General features: G+C 39.7%; 4 protein-coding genes across 10 annotated transcripts in view; 2 read left to right on the forward strand and 2 right to left on the reverse strand.

Moving 5' to 3' along the window:
- On the reverse strand, positions 1–8,045 carry LOC116429359 (ATP-binding cassette sub-family A member 17). 2 transcript variants are annotated; one of them, XM_076366164.1, is made up of 25 exons: positions 7,897–8,045; positions 7,424–7,740; positions 6,680–7,330; positions 6,295–6,593; positions 5,816–6,215; positions 5,577–5,744; positions 5,300–5,487; positions 5,056–5,220; positions 4,890–4,998; positions 4,660–4,814; positions 4,430–4,591; positions 4,291–4,362; positions 4,073–4,211; positions 3,749–3,986; positions 3,514–3,673; positions 3,225–3,441; positions 2,649–3,167; positions 2,442–2,567; positions 2,136–2,354; positions 1,801–2,076; positions 1,424–1,722; positions 1,214–1,361; positions 930–1,140; positions 638–851; positions 1–560 (listed from the first exon to the last, which is right to left on the reverse strand). In XM_076366164.1, the coding sequence occupies exons 3-25, from the start codon at positions 6,996–6,998 to the stop codon at positions 348–350; spliced, it is 5,016 nt and encodes a 1,671-aa protein (XP_076222279.1). In that variant the 5' UTR covers positions 6,999–7,330; positions 7,424–7,740; positions 7,897–8,045; the 3' UTR covers positions 1–347. The 2 variants fall into 2 exon arrangements, with proteins under 2 accessions (XP_076222279.1, XP_031838095.1); XM_031982235.2 differs by having other exon boundaries at positions 1,798–2,076.
- Positions 7,970–11,125, forward strand: mi (cyclin E-interacting protein minus). Its single transcript, XM_031982239.2, has 5 exons — positions 7,970–8,139; positions 8,599–9,331; positions 9,414–9,689; positions 9,761–10,262; positions 10,345–11,125. Exons 2-5 carry the CDS (start codon positions 8,607–8,609, stop codon positions 10,567–10,569), a joined length of 1,728 nt encoding a protein of 575 aa, XP_031838099.1. The 5' UTR covers positions 7,970–8,139; positions 8,599–8,606; the 3' UTR covers positions 10,570–11,125.
- The window catches only part of tacc (transforming acidic coiled-coil protein), an 11,584-nt gene continuing 143 nt past the window's right edge, over positions 10,860–22,300 (reverse strand). The window contains exons 1-6 of one of the 4 annotated variants that reach the window (XM_031982237.2): positions 14,917–15,078; positions 12,598–14,224; positions 12,170–12,474; positions 11,788–12,017; positions 11,406–11,717; positions 10,860–11,334 (exon numbers count right to left, since the gene is read on the reverse strand). In XM_031982237.2, coding sequence (XP_031838097.2) covers positions 11,139–11,334; positions 11,406–11,717; positions 11,788–12,017; positions 12,170–12,474; positions 12,598–14,224; positions 14,917–14,985 — 2,739 coding nt within the window. In that variant the 5' untranslated portion in view covers positions 14,986–15,078 and the 3' untranslated portion in view covers positions 10,860–11,138. Of the gene's footprint in view, positions 11,335–11,405; positions 11,718–11,787; positions 12,018–12,169; positions 12,475–12,597; positions 14,225–14,588; positions 14,725–14,916; positions 15,079–22,300 lie in introns of those variants that run through there. The other 3 variants (XM_031982238.2, XM_031982236.2, XM_076366165.1) reach the window with 3 other exon arrangements.
- Positions 15,194–22,300, forward strand: part of lft (Limb expression 1 family member lowfat) — a 15,726-nt gene continuing 8,619 nt past the window's right edge. Inside the window, exon 1 of one of the 3 annotated variants that reach the window (XM_076366168.1) lies at positions 15,194–15,348. The gene's annotated coding sequence lies outside the window, so the exon portion shown is untranslated. The remainder of the gene's footprint in view (positions 15,349–22,300) is intronic. The other 2 variants (XM_076366172.1, XM_076366169.1) reach the window with 2 other exon arrangements.

A 22,300-nucleotide genomic window follows, 5' to 3' on the forward strand; every position in this document is an offset into this window, starting at 1 on the left:
TATCGTTTATGTAACTTTTTTATTTATACAAAATACGAGTACTCTCATTTGAAATCGTCGGCCCTCTCCCCCTGTATCTCCGTGTGTTCTCGTTCACGGGCGACACAGCTTACGCGAGCTTCGATTCGGCGGTTATATTAAAAATAAATATTTATACATCACATATACACGTTTCGAGAACGGGAAAATACGTTGTTATTTATAGTTACGAATACAAAGTATCATAAATACAGTTGCACGGTGAAATATGCATATAAATACTTACATGAAATAGCATTTTTCAAAGATCCGCGGCGTTTAAACCTGAACGGTAATATTCGAGAAATATAACGTCGTTTTTACATGGTTTATACAATTACTGTACGAACTGTATCTTCCGCCGGTTTTTCGCTATCCGACAGTTCGGACCCTCTGGCGAATTGGATGAACAGCTGCTCCAATGTTGCCGATAACACAGCATAGTCCTCGATGCAAGAGTATCGCATTCTCAGATTGTTCATCGTGGTGTACATTTTCTCCCACGTCATGCCGGTGTTACTCACGTGGTAAGCAATGAAGCCCTTCAGGGATAAAGAATAAAATGTCATCATTCGCACTTCCAGTGTATCGACATTTCAGAAGTATGTAGAATGGTTACCAAATTCTCGTCTCTGATTTCGCACGCTAGAGAAGACACCATGACGTTCTTTATATTGGCTACGTCGTCATCCGATCGGTTCGGATTCAATTTAATGAGAATATCGTAACCGGCGCCGAATCGTTGCTTCAATTCCTGACTGGCACCGATGCAAACCAATTGACCTTTCACCATAATGACTAGTCTATTACATAGAGCCTCACACTCCTCCATACTGCACAAAGTTTTATTTTACGCGAATTATGATACAATGGCTCTCTAATAATATAAATTACCGGGTCGAGTGAAATACCTGTGAGAAGTAAGTATAATAGCTTGTCCCATTGCTTGGCAGGATTGAAGTATATTCCACAACGATCTCCTGGCAGCGGGATCAACGCCTGTTGTTGGTTCATCCAGCAGAACAAGCGTTGGATTTCCTATTAACGACATCGCAATGTTCAAACGTCTTTTGTTACCGCCGCTGTAAGTACTGCTCGGTTGAGACATGCACGCATTCAAATCTGAAACAGCATACACGATCAAAAGGATCCATCAAATAATCTTTTGAAATAAGTACATGGATACGTGACTCACTCAGTCGATTGATCCATTTATTGACCTCTAAGTCTACTTTTGATTTGGGTATACCACGAAGCAACGCGAATAAACGGAGATGGTCAAACGCGTTCAAGGAACGGAGCAAAGCATCAGTTTGTGGACAATATCCCATTTGAGCAAGATACTGTAAAGAAAGAAGTAATTCGTGAATGCATGGAAAGGAAATTATATAATCATTAAAATTACCTTCTTTCGATCCGTATGAATATCTGATTTTCCTAAGTACATGGTTCCACTGTTCGGTATTTCTTCACCAGTTAACATCCTGAATGTGGTGCTCTTTCCAGCACCGTTTACACCAAGCAGTCCGAAGCATTCGCGTTGCTTCACTCGAAAACTGATTTCTTTTACCGCCATTAATTTTCCATAAGATTTGCTGAGCTCGTAAACCAAGTACAGACTGTCGTTGCTGTTCTCTGGACTTTCCGAGTAATTTGAATGGGTGATATTAACTGCTTTGGAATTTTCTATTTCATTTGTCGCGCCTAAGGGGAATGTTATTCTTTTAAATATCATGAATGTTATTAAATATCGTGAAATAGTGTTTCATAACGCCATACCACGGTTTCTCAGTTTCCTGATCTCCATTGCAACAGCATGTTTCTCTTTCTCCACTTGTTCATCCTTTATATCAGTGGGACCTGTGCTTGTTAAGTGCTTGTTAAACAGTTTAACATATAATTTATTGAAAAATCCCTCTTCGAACAAAATAAGCAAAACGAAATATATCAACGGTGTCACCGACAAATAAATTACACATTCTAACAAGCTCATATCGTCGTCCTCAGTTTTAAAATAAGACAACTGATTTTTACAATCTCCGTCTACGCAGTCCAGCCCTGCAAAAAACATGTTATTAAAATGCTACGAACGTGAAAAATCGTTAATTTATTCGTACCACAACAGATATCCTTTAGGCCAAGGCAAACAACATCTAGCAATCGATTTGGCAATCGACGACACCTCGCATTTTGAATGGCTACATTGAAAAACGATAATTGACCATGGAAAAGGCTCACGTGAGGTATCAAACGGAATAATCTCTTTTGCATCATGTGCAATACTTTCAAGTTATCGAGGCTATGGATCACTTCGTGCAGAACGTACTGCAATAAGACTGAAATACAGTAACATACATTTTATTATCCATTAACATTAAAACCTCACGCTGATGCAATTATAGTGATAATTAAATATAACTCACCAAATCCAACAGGTGCAAGACTCAATATAGTTACAACACTATTTCTCGATATCCTCGAGAAACTAAAGATATAAGTTATTAACAAAGAGTTGATACCAAAGAGTAATAGCAGTAGTATCATTGTTACTGAAAACAAAAGCACAATAATTTCTCCAATAACTGAAGTACATCTGAGATTCGACTATGCTTAATATTCTACTGTCTTACATATTTCTATCCTGTAGTACAAACGGATATCCAGTATAACATCCATGAAATAAAATCCAAATACAATAATAATTACAGATGCTGTATAAATTATGAGGTCAAATGTGAACATGGTGCACCAGTACGACACAGATGTAACTCCAGTCATCCTTTGCAATTGTTTCATTTTAGTCTCTGTTTCTTGAAAGGGGTGAACGACAAAAAGTGCCACAGTTGGAAAGAAAAAACAACAAAATATCAAGACCCGACTTAACGATTCCGTTTCTGGCACGTAAAACTGCGTGGCAGAAAGACTGCTTGGTAACCGCTGGCTCGATACACGAATCGAGTATTCCTCGCCGGCAACGCTTTTGATCAATACATTTGATAAAAGGTTCATAGTTAATGGTATACTATGAATTGCAATTCCAGAATAAAAACCATTGGCATACAACGATCCATCCGATATATTAAATTCCGCAGAAACGATATAATGGTTGCGATAATCCGAAATACTTTCAACAGAGTGGTTCAATAATGCTAGAAAGAAAAAGATTTTTACAAGTGACCTAAAACTAAATCGTAAATAATATTCACCTTGCGTAACACTTGTATTCTGTATCACTTCCATCGAAGATCCGCCAAAACTTTCTACCGCGCTTTTGTAATATTTACCGAAGGTAGCATTTTGGCTTGAATACAAAGCTTTGGAATTTCTGTACATGCCAAGTTCTATTGGAAATATGTCTGTCGATTCATTTGGTGTGTCGTAACTCAAGCCCATTAATACAACCGATAAAATTGGGAGAAATAACTGGAACAATTACATTCGCTATTAAATTCCGAAATGTTTGCAACTTAAAAGCGTTGTACTCGTGCAACTTACCGTGAGTAATGTATTGCTTAAATTTTTGAAAGTATACGTCGCTTTCTTATGGTAAAGTGCTAAAATTGTTTGCATGTATAGATTCCAACCTTCTACTCGTTGCGATGGAGGACAAAATAATTCATTTAGATATTTTCCATTATCTTCCTTTTTAATAACTCTAAAAAAGGAAACAATGGATTGATTTTTCTCTGAATGGTTTCATAAAAGTAAAACACATTCAACAATAACATACTTCAAGAATACTTCTTCCAAGGTGATAAGCGATACACTAATTCCTGTAACACCCAAATTCTTTTTCTCATTTTCCACATTGTCTAAAGATTGTGGTAAAGTTTCAGTGTGAGGTACACTTAAAACAATTTTCTCGCTGTCCACATTCACGGGCTGTGTTCTTGGATCAAATTTACTTATAACTTTATCAGCGTTACACCATGATTTAGTTGATAATGTAACTTCAATATGCCCGTAACCTAAAATTAATTAATATTTTAGTTACTACTGTAAGGTAAAATAATTTATGAAATACACAAATTCTAAATATAATGATTTCACTCACCGTACTGCTTCTTTAAAAATAATGACGTGCCATAACATTTTAATTTGCCCCCGTGTACTATTGCAATTCTATCTCCCAAAATATCAGCTTCCTCCATATTGTGAGTGCTAATCAAAATTGTTTTCTTTCCTCTTATTTTCTGCATAAAATTATTTATGATATTAAAATTTGCATACTATATAATACACAAGTTATTCTTACTTTAAATAGATTCTTACCAATATGATATCCCATATGTCTCTTCTAGTTTCAGGATCCATTCCTGACGTAGGTTCATCCAAGATGATAATCTATATAAAATAAATTCGAATAAGACATGTTCCATGCAAATTTAGATTAATGTTAATAAATCCTTACACTAGCATCGCCAATAAGAGCCATTCCAAGACAAAGCCTTCTCTTTTGTCCACCGGATAATGTGCTCGGCAAAACATTTCCTTTATCACTTAATTTTAATTTCTCAAGTAAAGTTATAATGTCCTGTTTAATCTGTTTCCTTGTTTTAGTAGAACCTTTTAACTAACATGCCACAATTAATGTTTTTTTATTAAGTCCAATAATATAAAGTTAATTATTATACTACTTACTAGACCAAAGAATTCCAATTGTTCAGATACACTCAGATCTGGGAAAACCATGTTTTCCTGTGGGCATAAGCCTAAATCATTTCTAATGACTGGTAAATGGGTTTTAATGTTTTTACCATTTATAAGAACCTTTCCTCCTGTTGCACTTATTACTCCTAACAAAAAGTGGATAACAGAAATGACTTACTGAATATATATACTTTTCATAAAATATATGGTAAAATTTCTACCTGTTATAATAGACATAAGTGTAGTCTTTCCAGCTCCATTATGGCCTAATAAAGCTGTTATTTGACCTTTATATAAATCCATTGAAATTCCTTTTACAGCTTGGACTGTCTGTAATATAGTTATCATATAGTAAAAATAACAAATTTTAGTGTAATCAAAACATACCGTTCTTCTTAAATAACTAGTTGTATAAGTTTTCTTAAGGTTTCGAATCTGAATTCCAGGAGTAAGTGCACCTTTTGTTACTGGTTCAAAATTTTCGTCATCTATACTATCATAATCAAAATCATCCATATCTTCATCAAGGTTTACTTTATTTTTCTTGATATACTACAAAATAGTCTTTATCATTAGAATGTTCATGTCACATATTTATAAAAATATTGAATAAAAATGTCGGAATATATACTTTCAAAAAATAAAGTGGATCCTTGCGTACTCCATATTTTCCTGGAAGTATAGCATTAATATATAAAGCAAGTGTAAGATGTAACATCAATCCCAGCAGCGAAAAGATTAATATACATCCAACACATCCAGAAGTATTATACTGTATATCTCCAACAAGAAACATATTTGACCATTGTATGCCAGTTACTAAAAATCAGTATATTTAATATTCTATTAATCTATGCACAATACAATTGAAAGGTATTAAAGTGACTATTAAGAAATATTTTACATACGTCTTGTTTCATATATGTTCACCTCTTCTAAGAATCTAAATAATAATATATTTGGAAATAATATTCCCAAGCCAGGTATTACAGAAAAGAGTTGTTCTTTTATTAAATTTCCATGGAGTGAAAAAGATGCAGTGTAAATAACCGATAGTGTTATTGTCACAAATCGTGCTGTAAAAGAATTGTAAATGAACTACTGACATTCATTAATTTTATATGTATTCTATAAATGTGGAACTTACGTTTCGAAAAATAAGCAGCAACATGCATCCCAAATGATATTAAATGTGCCACGTGTACTGTAAGTATTAACCAGAATATAAAAGAATTACTGTAATGCAGATATGGCTCTACATTATCAGAAAATGTGTTTTCAAATAATACTGTTATTGGTACAATGTAAAAAATACTAAACAGTATGCCAGTAATTAACCAGCTAAGTAAATTTTGATAATGTTTCACACCATTCATTGCCATTAAAACGTTCACACCAATATATTTTTCCTTTGTCGCGTAATTTGTTTCCATACAAAGTGGAATTAAAAAAGCAATAACTGCAAACATACATATTACCAGTCTTAGTATTATATCGGATGAATCTATTCTAACATGAGGTGGATAAGGCATCCTCTGTATGGACACCTAAAATACACATTAATGATTATTCACATTGAAACAGTTTATTACAAGCTAAACTGATATACTTCTTAGTTTTTAATACCTTTATATCAGGCTTTGCATGTACTGCTGTCAGATTTACAATAGATTCGTCAACGCACATTTGCAACTGTACAAATGGTATAGCATGAAAATATAAACTATGCGAAGTATATGATATTTTATCCAAGACATTTTCAAACAGTATACGTGGAATGTTCAGGGCATGTCTGATTTTGTACCTTATATCACTTGTATTATATTGTTCAAACACAAGAGCTAACATCTTAATAGTTGGAAGCTTTGCTTCTAAAACTGTATAACTTTTTATCATTTTATCTTCGGATGAAAATCCAAAAACCTCTGTAAAACATAATAATATTTATAGTATCATTTAATGTAAAATGCAGGAATTAAATGAAGTATTAAACGATGAGCATGATAATTACTTTCAGCTGGTAATTTTAGACACATCCGAGTGTCCTCTATAATCTTTTCTGTATACTCATTTTGTGGCATGTAATAGAGATATGTATATCCCATATTTATATCTGTTAGTTCATCTGTGTCTTCCAGAGGATAATAAGTATTTTCATTAATTACTTGAGGTGGTTGAACACTAAAATCTCTTACAGCTTGTATTAATACAAATAAGGTAATTGGTACTAAACATTGCAAAAATACTGCTGACTTCCAATGCCTAATTCGCACCAGCAGATTTTTATATAGCAACAAGCCAAAAATTCTAATTCCATTTGCCATTTTCATTTCCAATTCTTATTAATGGTTCTCCTTAGAAAAAATGTCTAACGTTGAACAATCAATAACATAGTATACCCTTCAAGTATACAAATCGGCCGTTGATATTGAAAGTTCATGAAAGTACTATGAATAAATAATAATAATTGATGTGTGAGTCAGCTTATAAGCTGAATATATGTTCTTGTAGAATACAATAATCATATATATATCAACCATGAAACCTTAACAAATAAACTGTCATTGTACTTATTAAATTCCTCATTAGTGACAAATTTATTTAAATATAAAAATGTTTCTTCAATCCTTTTATTAAATAGTGATTGTCATAATAGAAGTGACTAAAACACAAATTGTAAACATATTATAAATGGCATGTACAACACGGTGAAGAAAAAATATACAAAAAATGAGTTATTTAGTTATATACGTACCTGACAGGTATGTCATGTCATTCTTATTAATTACATGTGTTTACGAATGCATAAAAACATTCATGTAATATTTCAACGAACGTTATAAACTTCGAGGACTATGTTATCACTGGTTGTATTTTTATGGAATTCTGTTATTACCACCGAACGAAATTATCAGTCCCGAGTACTTTAAATAATCCATATTCATTGTCATCAATCATCGTTCTATAACGTACTACAAACATCTAACGCAAAATGCATTCACTAATTTGACACGCAACCCTGTATGTATACAATTATGTGTTCAGCTGCGTTTTCAATCATCGGCCATATTTCTGTAGATAATTATGACAGATAATTTTATCTCTTAAGACTTAAGACGTTAAATGTCATATATAAGAACTAAATTAACGAATTCAGATCATATTTTTAATGAGATTTAGCGAAGGTTACGAATAGGAAGTTAACAATTATAATGATTTAAAACATACCTTAAAACAGGGGTGTCTAAGCGTTGTACGTGAGCACTCAGTTAGATGCCCTTGCTTAAATTAAAACATCTAACACAGAAGTCCGCCTTAACGTTTAAAACGTGTGTCGTCAGTTGCATGACGTACAAGCTGCCAGTGTTGTGCATAGCAAAGTGCCTGAATTAGAAGGGAAGCAAATGAATTTGGCTTTCAGCCAGTGAATTATCGAGCGAAGAAATTTTAAACGTCGATAGATTACAAGACGTGAGTACCCAAAAGATTCTGCGCTTGGTATTTGCGGGAAAAATTTTTTTGTCTACTTTGCTTTAAAATGCAATACGTGATACCCCCTAGTCTTATCATAAGTATCACAAAGTAACACCTTAGATTTTGATGAAAGAGCCGTATATAATTTATATGCTTACTAATGCGCAATTAAAATAGAAAAATAATTTAAACAATTGCACTGTTTCGATATTATCATGTTACTCTTTTAAATATCTTTCCGAAAGGTTAAATAACGTCCGTTATTGGAACGAAGCCTTACACGAAACTTCGCGTTAGTAATTCAAATAAAAGTATTTTTATGAAGAACGAATATAAAGAAAATACTGCTCTAAACATGATATGAAAGTAGGAATAGACTAGTGATTTCATTTAAATATTCAACAGCAAAATGATGAAGACAGCACTTTGTTTTCATAGATTTGTAATCTTTTGTAGACAATGCCATGGATTGCTGTTATTTTAACAGAAATGGAAGTTTTGAGACAAAAAGAGAACTTCCAAACATTTCTAGCCCAGAGATGTTTAACAGCGACGATGAAGATGATAGACAAAACGATGAAGTAATAGAACATGAGCCAGAGGCAATACCAATTAGTCCTGAGAAACCTTCTCAAGCTGATTTAATTGCTAAATCTGATAATAATTTATTAGGCAGAATTAATAAATTTTTGAGCGGAATACCCCCACCACCTAAGCATACAATTTGCCGAGCTGACTGTTCAGAACTTTTATTACGTATTTATGAAAATAGCCATCTCTTTTGGACACCAAATGTGTTGCCGGAGAAACAATCGCGACCTGATGTAAACCAAGATTCTCCAGAGCAACAGAAAGAAAATATCAGTACAAATAATTCTGTGCAACTCAGCAGAAATACACCTAGAAATTTATCTACTGCTTTTGATGCATGTGATCCACAATGTCAAAATAATATTAGTAATAATCTAGATACAAAGGATGTTAAGAATAATATTTGCCGTGATAATTTTAGAATAGAACAAGTAGTTCCTACTAATAAGAAAAATATATCAGACAATCAAATAAGTACCACAACAAAGTCTTTGAAAACTGATCAAGAGCAATTACTTCTTTATCATACAGTCAGTGAAAAAGAAGCTGCCAGTTTAACGTGGCCTGAAGCATATTTCCACAAATTTCATGAAATTTAGTAAGTGTACAAATAATTTGAATGACTTGTCTAACAACCTTTTTTTTCAACAGTGTTTTCAACTTTACTTCAAAACTTTCAGTTATAACAGAAATAAAGCTATGGAGGATTTCGAAAATTTGTCAATAAAATTATACCAGAGATACATAGGGGCTGAAACTCAATCCACTTGTACTGTTTGGTTCTCCAAGCCAGCACCAGGAAGCGCCAAAAAACGAAATCTTTTAGCTAAACGTGATAATGGTCAAAGTCCGGGGAAAAGACTAAGTCATTTAACGCGAAGGCGGAGAACATTCTCTAGTGCGAATTTACAAGGACTAGCGCTCAATAATAAGAAAATGCTAGTGTTAAATATTAAGTATGTACCTAGGCTTACAATATCCTAGTTCAGTTTGAATTACATATTTATTCTGGTTTTCTTCGACTTAGGAAACCTACTATTAAGAAAGGTAAAAGTCCACGGGGAAAAAGTCCTCGCTGTAAAAGCCCGAGAGGGACCCCTAGGAGTTCAACAAAGAAGAAAGTAGCTCGAAGACTTGTTTTAGACGGCCCCAGTCCTTTGAAAGCGAAAGTAGAGACATCAAAGCGGGCCTTGTTTCAAAGTCCTCCCTCCGATAGAGCCGGTCCGAGCAAGATATTGTCGAGTGGAACGAATGCCCAGAGTATTAAACGCGCATTATTCAGTAGCGGGTCAAAGGAAAATAATGCTGAAGCAATGCAAAAGATAGAAGAGTCCAGAAAAAGGAAAAGCGAAGAAGAATTGGAGGGGCCACGATTCAAGTGGCCGAAAAGTTTATCTTTCGATTGCACTCATGAAATGCATAATAATTCTGCAACCGCATGGGATAGACATTCATCTAGTAGCATAATCGACAAAAATAAAGTGATTTCAAACGAGGGGAAAACAGAACTTAGCGATACGCATAGGAAGGTGCGTTATTTTTAAAAGTGTAATTAATCTCTCTTCTTCTAAGCATTATAGAGTATAACAAAACATTTACCTTGCTGTTTAGAAACTACTGTGGGCAGTAGCAGAGGCTTTACGAGGGAAAGGGATCGGCATGACTCATCCGCAATTCAAGCAGTATGCTACGAACTTAGCGCGGACCATCAAGAAATATATGCCCGATCTCGAGAACAGAAATATTCCCCGCAAGCCAGGGAGTACGAGTGACCGGATGTTGAAACTAGCGAAACATCACGTTTTATTCATAATTGAAGCGGGTCCAACCGACTGACAATACTCATTGCTGCTAGACACAAAGAAACTGACTCAACTTTACACAAAGTTTACATTATTTAAAGTACAAGCGATCATTGGTATGTTAAGATAGCATATGCACGCGAACGGTGACTTTTATTTAACAAAGTGTATAGTGAGATAAAATTTGATGAATTGTATTATAATTGAAACTGCACGCGAAAAATATTTCGGAGTGCGGGTACGTGTGACTGTTCAAAAAAAAAAGGAAAGTGGTGTTTGTGAAGTATTAGATATTTTTTACTGCATAAACATAAATAAGAGAGGTTGTTTTAAATATGCCTATTTTTTTATTAGCGGTAAAATAGTATATATATATATATTTCACAACTTATAAATAATTAATAAAAGGTGCTTTTTTTTAAAATAAAAACGTAATTTGCAATTAATTTTAGAAACAACGCATGTATACATGTACATATATATATATAATATAGATCCTTCATATCTAGCATACGGTTGTGTCTAAAACATCAAGGAGGGCGAGTAAAAAAATAAAGACTAATCGCGTTTGCAGCCGCGATACTCGTTTATTTATCGGCATTTTTATTCTGCGTTCTGGTGACCTACCCTGGCGATCACCTCATCCAATATTTGTGTCAGTTCTTTGTTTTCTTTAGCCTTCTGTTCAACCAGTTCGGCCAGCGAGTTACTTTTAAGCTCTGCTTTCCTTACCATAGCATGAAGCTTGACTATTTCATCTTCGTGTTGCTTTCGTATATTCTCCAAATCAGAATTAGCCCTAAAATATTGATTAAATCAATTTATGTTAACTAACGGTACGCTGTGCTTATACTTTGTAGATGAACATACTTCTCCAACTGAGAGGCGGCATGGTTCTTCAAACTATCGTACCGCGTTTGTAAGCATTTTATAGTTTCCATATTTTCCTGGATACCTTCTCTTAACACTATCTCATTATTTTTATATACCGATACGACTCCTTTCACCTTTTCGTATTTTTGATGTACATCGTTAAACGCAGCCTCAGTGTTCGACAAATGAACGTTCGTCGCTTGCAATTCTTCCTGTAGTTTCGCCTTCTCTTGCTCGAAATTCGTGCGGTCCCTTTCTCTCTCCGTGAGCAGTCGACTAATCGATTTCTCATATTCCTCGACTACGACCCTAAAAAGGATACGCAAGTTACTTCCACTGTATTAAAAATGCAATGTCTCACAAGTAGCAAACAACTTACGTCATCTGAGATGTACTCTTTACCTCCTGAGCCATTTGTGTCTGTAACTGATTAATTTTCTCCTGGAAAGCATTTTTCTGCCTTTCCAATTCCGCCTTGTGATCCTTCTTCTGTTTCTCCAGCTCTTCTTCTAATTGTAACACGGTTGCTCTCACTAACTCCAACTCCTTGCTCATATTAACATCATTCATGAGCGGTGTGTCTGATTTTGGCTCATCAGTAGCCTGTTCCTATATATATGCGTTTTATTACTTACTAAAATACTATTACTACTACTACTGGCAGCAAATTCTTGTATCAATGAATCGTTTTATAAAGATCAAACTATTCCAAGTGAATACTTTCTGCCAGTAATATTCAATGTACTGCAACGGTTACTAACGATTTTCTCTTTAGGTTCTTCCATTTTTGGTGTCATGCCTGTGGTAATGGGACTATAAAACAGTAATCTGTCTATGGCCGCTATAGCAGGATTACGTTTTGGTGTGCAGATGCTTGGCGGTGGGCTCTCGGTTTTCCCATTCTGTTCTTCGTCGTTAATTGGTTCTGTATTCCCTTGGGGTAACATGCTGGTATCCCCCACCAATGGGTCGAACTTCACATACAACGATTGCGCTCTGAGACGACTTTTGGTTCTGGAATTACCGTGGGCTATCAAAAAATCGAAGCTCGTCGGATCTTGAAATACTGCAAATGACAATCACCGTTGTAATCCTTACAAAAGCGTTACAAATTAATCATTTCACTCGTCGGCAATACTAATTCTACGAATTCATGAAACAATATTCTTCAAACAAAAATGGTACTCACTGTCAGAAGTTGCGGTAACAAAACGGTCACTTTCTTCTGGGAGTTCAAGCGAGGACTTGAAAATATCATTTGCTATCTGCTCAGCAGCCGACTTTAATTCATCAAAGTTTGGTTGCTCGATGTCAGTAGGCAATGCTAGCGTAGTGCTTTGCCTTTGAGGCTTGAATTCGTTATACTGCTCTTCTACCGGCACGATCTCGGCATCCAACAATGCATCTTCAAAAGTTAACGTCCTATCTAATTTTTCATTGGAAAGTTCTTTGTCCTCTTTTACCTCCTTCACAGATTCTATTACATTTATCGTCTCTAACACCTCTGGAGCGTCCACAAAGTCATCAGACTTAACTTCTTCGACCTCTTTCTCTACTAAAGGGGTGACAACCACCTCGAAGCTATCTACCTTTGGAGTTACTACAATGTCGCTAACAATTTTCTCGCTTTCAGTCTCTACTGGCTCGCTGGTCTCCAAGTTCTCCTCAGTTTTCTCAGGCGTTCTTGGTAACAAGAGAGAAGTCTCATTCAATAAGTTTGTGCAGCTCTCCCTACTGATCGCGGCATCACAGAAGTCGGACGAAATAGTCCCTAGTTCCTTATTAATATTATCCTCGGTCGCTGGGTCGACGTTGTTCGATGAATTCTTGGGCTGCTCGGTGATCGCGACATTCGAGTCATTCACGGGCGATAGAAGTTCGGCCAATGAACTCTTGTCAGCCTCACGAGCATCGTTCTCGGACTGTCGCGAGGAATCTGTTATGTGCAACGAGGTCAAGGTCGGTAGACTAGGCAACGATAAGTCCTCCACATGTTCCGTAAACGTCGACACCGAAGTTACAGAGTCTAACGCGGCGCAGGGTATAGTATTTACAATTACAGAATCGGTCCGTATCTGAATATCCTCATCTACGACCAGCTTCTCGGTTCTAGACGCATCTAGGCTCGGAAAGTCGGACGACAGGCAAACCGTAGAATGTAAGTTAGACTCCTCTGTGCTGAGCGGCGGCAGTGGAAGCTCCTCGACGTCGTCGAAGCTGCTGGTCTGAAGGCTAGGAATCAAGTCATTGTTCTCGCTGGGAGAAATCGGTTTCTCCGTGGGCTCCTCTGTCTGTATCACAGGCGTCAGTAGAATCGGTCGATCCTGAAGGTCCTGCGTGAGATTGACAGCCGAACACGAACCGGTCTCGATAATCTGAGTGACGTTACAAGACTCGACCAGCGAGCTGTCGGTGACTAGCTCCCTCGTGAGGTCAGCGATCGGCTCGTCGGTGGCGGATGCGAATGTCTGATCCTGACTGAGGTCCTGCGTGTCCTGGAGACAGCTGTACGAGGTGTCCTCGTCGTTGTTGATCTTGATCCCCGCGCAACCGTGAATCAGATCATCGACGTCCGGTATAGTTGGATTCGCATAGGAGGTGTTCGATATCTGGTCCGGGCTCTGGGGCACCGAATCCGGGCATATGCCGCTGCTGCTCTTTGTGCTGAGGGTGCTGCTGAGGCTCTGGAAACTGCTCGCCGAGGACAGGGACTCTGGGACCGAATAACCAATCGATCCGACGTCGGCGAACTCCCGAGCGAAACGGACCTTCACCTCATGCTCTGCTGTCTTCTGTAGCGAACTGTCGTTGCCGCTCTAATGGACAGAAAACGAAAATTCATTAGTCCTGGTCGAACAGGGAGTGTTCTCGAAGTGTCTCCCACCGACCGCGAAACTTTACACGTGTATAGAGCAACCAACGAGACAAATCCTTTCTTCGGTAGTAACTCGAACTTAGCAGTAACAGTAGAATCATTATTAAGGTTTACACTGAACACTGTATATTCTAGTGAATAAGTTCTAGCTGAAACTTCCTTTTAACACTAGGTTTACGTGCATTCATCGCATAGTTCGTTCTATTGTTCGTATTGCATCAACCGAAATCGACGTGAACATTTTCTAAACGTCATAAAACTTCAGTTCGACGCATTCCGCAAACCTACTGTTAAAATCGAGTTACCATAGTAAATCAAGCGTATCCCATCGTCAGTTGCTTCAGAAATCCGCGAAGCTCTACATAGGAGGGGAACGCTGCAAGAACATTGCTAGCGGGTCTAAACTATATCGGTCGCGCAAGAACACATCGGTGCCCAATGTTCGTACAAAGATTACACGTCACACCTCTACGAATCCGTAGAAATCGCGAGCACTGTTCCGTTCCGACCATTCGATCCGCGAGGCGGTCTTAAACGAGAGTTTCTCGCGTCGCGAGATACGCGGAGAGGAACAGAAAGAGAGCGGGATAAAAAGAGAGAGTAACTCGGAAACTCGAATCAGACGCAAAATACCGGTGGCGTGGGCGACGTCCTTGCCGGGATCGCGGCAGCGCGTAGCAGCAGCTTATTGATGTATTCCATGTTCCCTGCGGAAAACGCGGGTTCTACGTTCGCGTGTCTCGCAGCCAGTTTCACCGTTCACTGAGCCGGATCAGCTGACGTTCGAGCGGCGGATGGCCGCGGATTTCTTTCAGGAATTGCGCAACTTGTTCACCTCGCTGCGACTAATTATAAAATATAGGGGCGGAGAGAGAAGGATTTTGTTTTGCTGAATCCCGCGCCAGTCCCTCGGCCGCGCGCGTACCCATGCCAAGAACAGTTATGAGCGGGCCGCCGCTCATAATGGTGCGGCTCGCGTACTCCGGGCAAAAAACCAGCTCGCTCGATCGCGAACGGCCGGGTTCCCCGCATTCTGTGAACCGATCGACGCCGATCCGACAGGAGGTAAGTCGAAGGAAGTGATCTCTCTTCGCCGGGCGGAGCGATCGGTGCATTTCCAAGGCTTCGCGTTGCGTTAAACCGTTGGCAATCGGCGGCTGTGGCCCGTGTGGAAACTCGGTAGATCGTATCGATGTCTTGATACCAATTCGCTGGCAACGGCTTGCAAATATAGATGCTGCCAATGCTTCTCACGCTGTTCTCCATTCTGTTTTCGTCGAGTTACTCGAGTAAATCTAATTTTTGCTCCCAGTTCGTTTGTCACTTCTTCGTTCGCTTTAACGCTCCTCTGGAACTTAATTCTTGAGAACTGTTTTCGATGACGGTGCACGATTGATTTACCTTTGAAACGGGTCTTCTGTTGTTCTTCGAGATACGTTGATCTTATACGGACATCCAAGTTAACGGTCGGAGGTTGAGTAGATGATCTTGAGACGCAGGGGAAAGGCTCTCGGAAAGAAAGTCCCTAGGAAATATTAGGATCAATCATCTTGTGGATTGTTGTGGATCTTGTACTCTGTTCCTTGCGTGTATCGGGTAGGCAAAATAAAATACGAAGAATTCGTCCGCGAGACGAGGACGTTAAGCGGACACTGGTTCGGACAGATCCGCGAGTGATCTCTATCTAGCGAATTTCGAAACCGGCCGACCTTTGGTCCGGTCTCTTGTAATTATTCGACCGTGCGTGCCAGTTCTCGCGGAGTTGTTAGTGTCGACGAAATGTGTATCGCGCCGCAGGATTACCTTGTGAACGAGATTCCCCATGACTTCCCGAAGGACCTCCGCTTTCGGCTGCCGCTGTCGGCAGATTTCGGGGCCATATTTACGTGCGGGTCCACGGAACCCCACGCAGCCTTCGTTGCTTCCCCACCTTGATGCCGTCACCCCCTACACACGCTTATTTTCGACGGCACGGGACGTCTCTCGTCAGCCATTCACCCCTTTTCCCGTCTTTGTGTGTTTTCTCTTCGTTTTTAGAGCCGGCGACCGTTTACTCCAGTTTCTTTCGGCACTCGCGCGCTTCCCTCTGTCCTCTTCCTGTACGCCGTTCCTCGAGAAATTAAAAATATCCGACGTATCGCGGGTTCAGTGACATCGGCCGAGTTATCGGTGTTACAATTATCGGACGCTGATCCGTCTAATTTATTCGAAACCTGTGGATTCGTCAGCCGTTCTTAACTCTTGGCCTTCGAGAGACGACTCTCGGTCACCGCTTAGTCGCCAAATTACAAAGTAGAATATCAATATAAATACAGAATATTAATATAACAAAAACATAAATAAATAAAGTAGAATATTAACACGTTGAATGCTATGGGGACCACTGGTGACCCCCAAGCGAATCGAATCACTATAATTCACTCAATTAAACAATGATTATTCGCAAACACTTCTATATTATAAATAATGATACTCATCACGGTGGCATTCAGTTTGATGAACGTGCAATGATCCAATTCAGTCAAATGATTTAATATTGTATTTTTTCCATTTTGTGTATTTTGCTCTATGAAGTCGTGCGGCGTTCAACGCGTTAATATAATATAAATATTTATATTAAACTTTGTATAGTGCATCGCTATGTGGAACATTGAAATAAAATCTTTATCTCATTCGAAAATATTGCATACTTCTAGTGAAAAACTTTTGACTGCAAAGGGTTGAATATTCTACGTTATTTTTCAAAAGAATAACACGGTACAGTCGTATCGCTTTGATCTCATTAGCGAATCTCATCGCTTCGGTGATACGGTACAGTCATATCGGAACAGTTAACTGGGATGACGTACTGGTACGCCAATGACTTGGTCATCACAGATGATCAAACACAGACTATTGTTCCATTCAACAGAAGCATTTTATTTCGTTGAACTCTATGCCATACGAATGATTATACGAGTTCGCAAGAATTATTTCATTGTTTGCTGTCCGTATCAGCTATTCAATATTAAACCGATGAAGCTTCCATTGATGCGAGGAATGCTCGTATTTATTACTTTCGATTGAAAGTCCGAACCACGTGTCCGATCCAACGTTACGTGATAAGGGACTCACCGACATATTTTTTGCAAAGGCTCGGCAAGGACTCGAGATCAATTAATATGCAAAACGAACGCCGATCGCGTGTTTAGACAGTTTACTATGCCTAGTGGCCGAGCCAAGGCTGCACGCGACCGCTGCAATTGCGAATGCGTCGACGCTGCGACAGCAAAAGGAGATCCCGGTGTGGACGCAACAAATTAGTCGACGCGTCGGGTCTGCCGGGGAACGAGACAATTAAACGCATATCGGCGCGTTCATACAGATGGAATGACAGTCAAGCTTCTCGGGTTACGGCTAATTACCGCTCGCCCCGTTCTCTACCAGCTGGAATAAATGTCGATCGGAGTGGCCCAGACACGTAACGATTTATCGCGTGGCGCGTTGTGCAATTTTATTTCATGCCGAATGTTCGGCCGATAATCGTTTTAACGAATTAGTGTTCTCTATTGTAGAACGAAATGAATTTTTCGGTGTAACTTGGAGAATTATTTGCATCTTTTAACCCTTTGCCTTACGATACTGCGCCAGAATCGTGGTGAAGATTTTAAACAATTTAACAAGCATAATTACTAAATTTTTACGAATTCAAATTAAGTATTATTCTTTTGTTATCAATTATTACACCAGAGCAAACATAGACTGCATAGAAATTTTCTCTTTTGGTCAATAAATTAACGACAAAGTAATTGTATCATAGTAGAGAAATAAATTACAGAGCAACAGGTTAAGATAAAAATTCTAAGAAATTTGCGTCATTTATCCTCAAGGCTTGCAGTCTGATTAACACTCAACGAAGAAACGTTATCAATGAATGAAAATTCAAGTAGCAACACACATTGGTTTCCATTGTACAGATAAGAAGTTTTATCAGCAATCGGAAACTGACCGACTCTGCTCTTTATCAGACTGTTAGGCATTCCGCTATCCGGTGGTTAACCCTAAAAAGTCTAAACCCCGAAGACAAACCAATCTTCCACGCATAACCATTTACTTCTGATATCTATTTACAAAAAAATAACGCCTTTTTAACATAAAAATCTGCGGTATCAAATTCTTTCCTAAATTATTCTAGAGAGAGTCGAGGTATTTTGTCACGGTGGGCTAAAGAAGTCTCTCCCCGTCTAACCTCACATTAAGCCTCCCAAAAAAGTCAACCCTAAAAAGTCTAAACCCGAGAACACACCAATCTTCCATGCATAACCATTTATTATATACAAAAAAAAATAATGCGTATGTAACCTAAAAATCTGCGGTATCAAATTCTTTCCTAAATTATTCTAGAGAGAGTCGAGGTATTTTGTAACCGGTGGGCTAAAGGAGTCTCTCCCCACCTAACCTCCCATTTTAGCCTTCCAAAGGTTAACGAGCGCGAAGCAGGGAACTTCGACCGCGGACTCGCGAGGAATCGATCGAAGGAGGTGCAGAAGAAAGGTTATGAAATGTAGGCCAGAAGTGGTTTAACCCTTTGCGGGCGAACGCCGACATTCCGGCGACATGAAATTTTCACGTTTCTAGCACTTAGTCGTAAATGATCTAATTACTAAAACAGCAAGAGATCAACACGTAGTTTTTCCTATTATTTAAGCAACCGATGTACCATTTAGCTCCATCCGCTGAAGGTTTTATATATTCCAGAGAATCCTCGTCCGCGAAGGGTTAAACGGTGGACAGAATTCCCGCGCGGCGGGACAGGTTGATCGGCGCCGACACGGCGACTTGAAATTATAAGGACAGAGCCGCGGGACCGTGACGTGTACACGGTGCGCTTTTACTTGCTAATCCACGGTGTAAAGCGAACGCGTACACGGCTGAGCACACCGTTCGCGAATCGTGGTGGGCATTCGAGCAATCGGTGGCAGCAATTCCCCTCGAAACCCGAGGAGCCGCGAGCTCCTTATTCGGCGCGTTCTTGACATCGTCGCGGAGAGACCGCAAGCAAGCAACACACACACCATTGGCATGAGTCATTCCCATCTGGTTGCGCGATGACACAGACAAAGGAAAAGAGAGAGAGAGAGAATGACACCTCTCGAAGGGGTGTGTCTCTCTCTCTCTCTCTCTCCACCTTGATACATACAGATGATTCGATTAAAAACAGCTGTGTCCCGAGCGGAAGCGCGATCCCTCATTGAAATAGAAATCCGCGAAGAATTCGTACCGTCTAGAATGGACATCTCTGAACTGTATGTGTACCAAGGGGTCACGAATCACCAGTGAACTGGGATCGATCCTCCTTGGTCACTAGCCTCTGGGTGAGGACACTTCCGGTAGACAAGGAACAAGCTAGAAAGCCGAATCGAGATACAGTTAGCGAAATTCGTAGGCCCATTACTTACGGCCCTGCGACTTGACTGTACTCCGTGACAGAATTTCGTCGATTCTCGCCTAGAAGAATGTCTAGCTTCCGAGTGTACTCTAAAGTGGCCAACGCAGACGCGATACCCGTCCGATTGAGACTGATTTCGGGTCCTATGGACCTCCGAGTCGGATGGAACGAAAGCTGCGTATGGACGTTGAATCGCATTTCGGTCGTTCGCAATCGATAGCGTCGGACGTTCGAAGGAATCGAACGGAACGCGACTAGCTCTCGCAAGATAGCTCGTCTGCGCCGCGACGAATTTTTGCCGGAGAAGACAGCCCACTCACCGAACCTGACGATCTCGACCAGGAGGATTACATCTCTCCTCTCGAAATTCTAATATTAGCGCAGAGCATTCTCCAGTCGATACTCTAGACATCCACCACTACCACTGGCTGGCGGGCGCGCGAGCGGGCACCAAACGTGGTGCACGTACACGGTTGTGCGCGGATGTGTGCACGCGACCCGCGATACAATACACTTGGCGAAACGCTGCAGCAGCGTCACGGCTCACCTTTCCACAGGACGATTTCGCGGTCTAACGTGGTGTAACAGGCTTCTCTATCGAAAAGAAAAACCGCCGGCCACGGGAGAGTCATCGCCACCGTACTGCCACGATGATACGCGTACCGATATAATACACTTCTCCTCTACCTCCTTTAATACCGCTGTTCGAACGTCGGACCGCGCACACGCCGCACGGGCATTACGCTACAAAGATCACCAACTATGGAAGAAGCGCGGTGGGACGCAGATTCGAGGCACGCGAAGCCTATCTACGAACGGAGTGGCGCTATCTGGAGTGACACGTGGACACCCTTTAATCAAGTCCTCCGATGACACGACCGGTAAATTGATTTACGATCGATCGATACGGAAGATCGGCGGTCTTAACCTTTCCACCGATTATCGACCCCTTCGCCGGGCGAGGACGGATCGGTCTCGCTTCGGGTACTCTTTTAGATCCGAGGTAACGAGCGGTCTACGGATTCTACATATTCATCGCAGTTATCTACTGAGACTTTATCAGAATAAGTATAATGGGAATCGTTGGTAGAAGGATTTTTATTCAATCCCGATTTCCCCGTATTAATATAATTTTCAATTTGCGAACATTTGTATCCATAGTTTGGTAATGAAATGCTTAGAGAATGCAGGAAACGTAACAGCGTTACTATCTTGAGCTATCTGGATAATTAGCGCGCTGGTGCAGTCTGTACGCTTTATAGACAATTCTATTAATTTTTGCGATATGCATCTGACGCAACAAGAATTCTGAATATTCTCTATTCCGTTCTTGATAATCAACACTTTCTCCCGAACGGAGGTAGCTGAACGTTAAACGTAATTCGAGAGCGAACGAACTTTCAGTGCGCCAGATTAGATTAATTCGATAAGAGACAACACAAAACGCTTCAAATTTAATAACATTTCTTCTTCAGTTTAGCGGATAATGGCGGAGAACTGTTGCGAATGTTTTCTCCGCTGCAGTCAACGATCCGTTTGAATTGATAAAGTAGATCTAATTAGTCTGGGCTATGTACTAATTTCGTTACACTTTCACTGCAGCTAAAGAAAAAAAAAAAGGTTAACCTGTACGTCGTATCTGAAAAGAAAAATCGACAGCGCGAAGCTGACTCGTTTCTCAATCGGTGTGTACGCTTCGTCACTTCCGTGAACGCGAACGGGAATGCAACGACTTTTTCACGGCGCGAGTAGAACCGGTTCAAGGGGTAAACCAGTTTTTGCTTGGCGCGCGCGAAAAATGTGAACATTTTTTCGCAAACATGTCGCAAGAGGTCTACGGCCCCGTGTTAATACGTTCGGTAACTGTACTTCTCTAAATTAATCATTCGCCGTGCGTGACAAGTATCACGATATCATTAAATATAAAGATAATATATGTACAGTTACGCGAGGCGACACATACAAAGCATTAAGAACCATTTCCACGAAAACTGTCAAGGGTGGGGGACAATGAAGTATCGTACGTCATATAAGGGTCCAATGGGCCTTAACCTATCAACAGTAAAAGACGAGTCGACTCGTTGTTATCTTTTCATTCTCTCGTTGATCTAACTAATAATTCTTTCATTTCATTACACTATAGCTCTGCATTGTCGTAAACTACGTTGCTCTTGTTTTGAATCACGTTCTTCGTAACGTTGAAAAAAAAAATATTTTGAACGCTCTCTCTTCGTGTACTTCGCACAAGCCACACGGCGGACGCATGGTTATCGCTGCTCATTCAACGCAAATTCATTCCGTGAATTCTTCGCGAGCATGCGTTCTTTTTTGGCCGTCAAATAAATGCTGCCGCGCGAGAGACGAAACTTATTTTCGTTTCAAGGTGCTCCTGGAGATTCAGAGTTTATTTATAGGGATTCTCCGGCTGTTGGCGAGTGTTGGCAATAAAGGCAGGCGGAAAGGGCGGGACGAAGAGAAAACAACCGAAAAAAGGACGAGAACGTCGAACCTCTGCGAGTGTCTAGGTATTCGAGGTCATGTGTACATAAAACCGAAAGATCGAATAGATGAGGAACGAAGAGTACGAGT

The sequence above is a fragment of the Nomia melanderi genome, chromosome 3 (genome assembly GCF_051020985.1).
Source record: "Nomia melanderi isolate GNS246 chromosome 3, iyNomMela1, whole genome shotgun sequence".
Lineage (NCBI taxonomy): Eukaryota > Metazoa > Arthropoda > Insecta > Hymenoptera > Halictidae > Nomia > Nomia melanderi.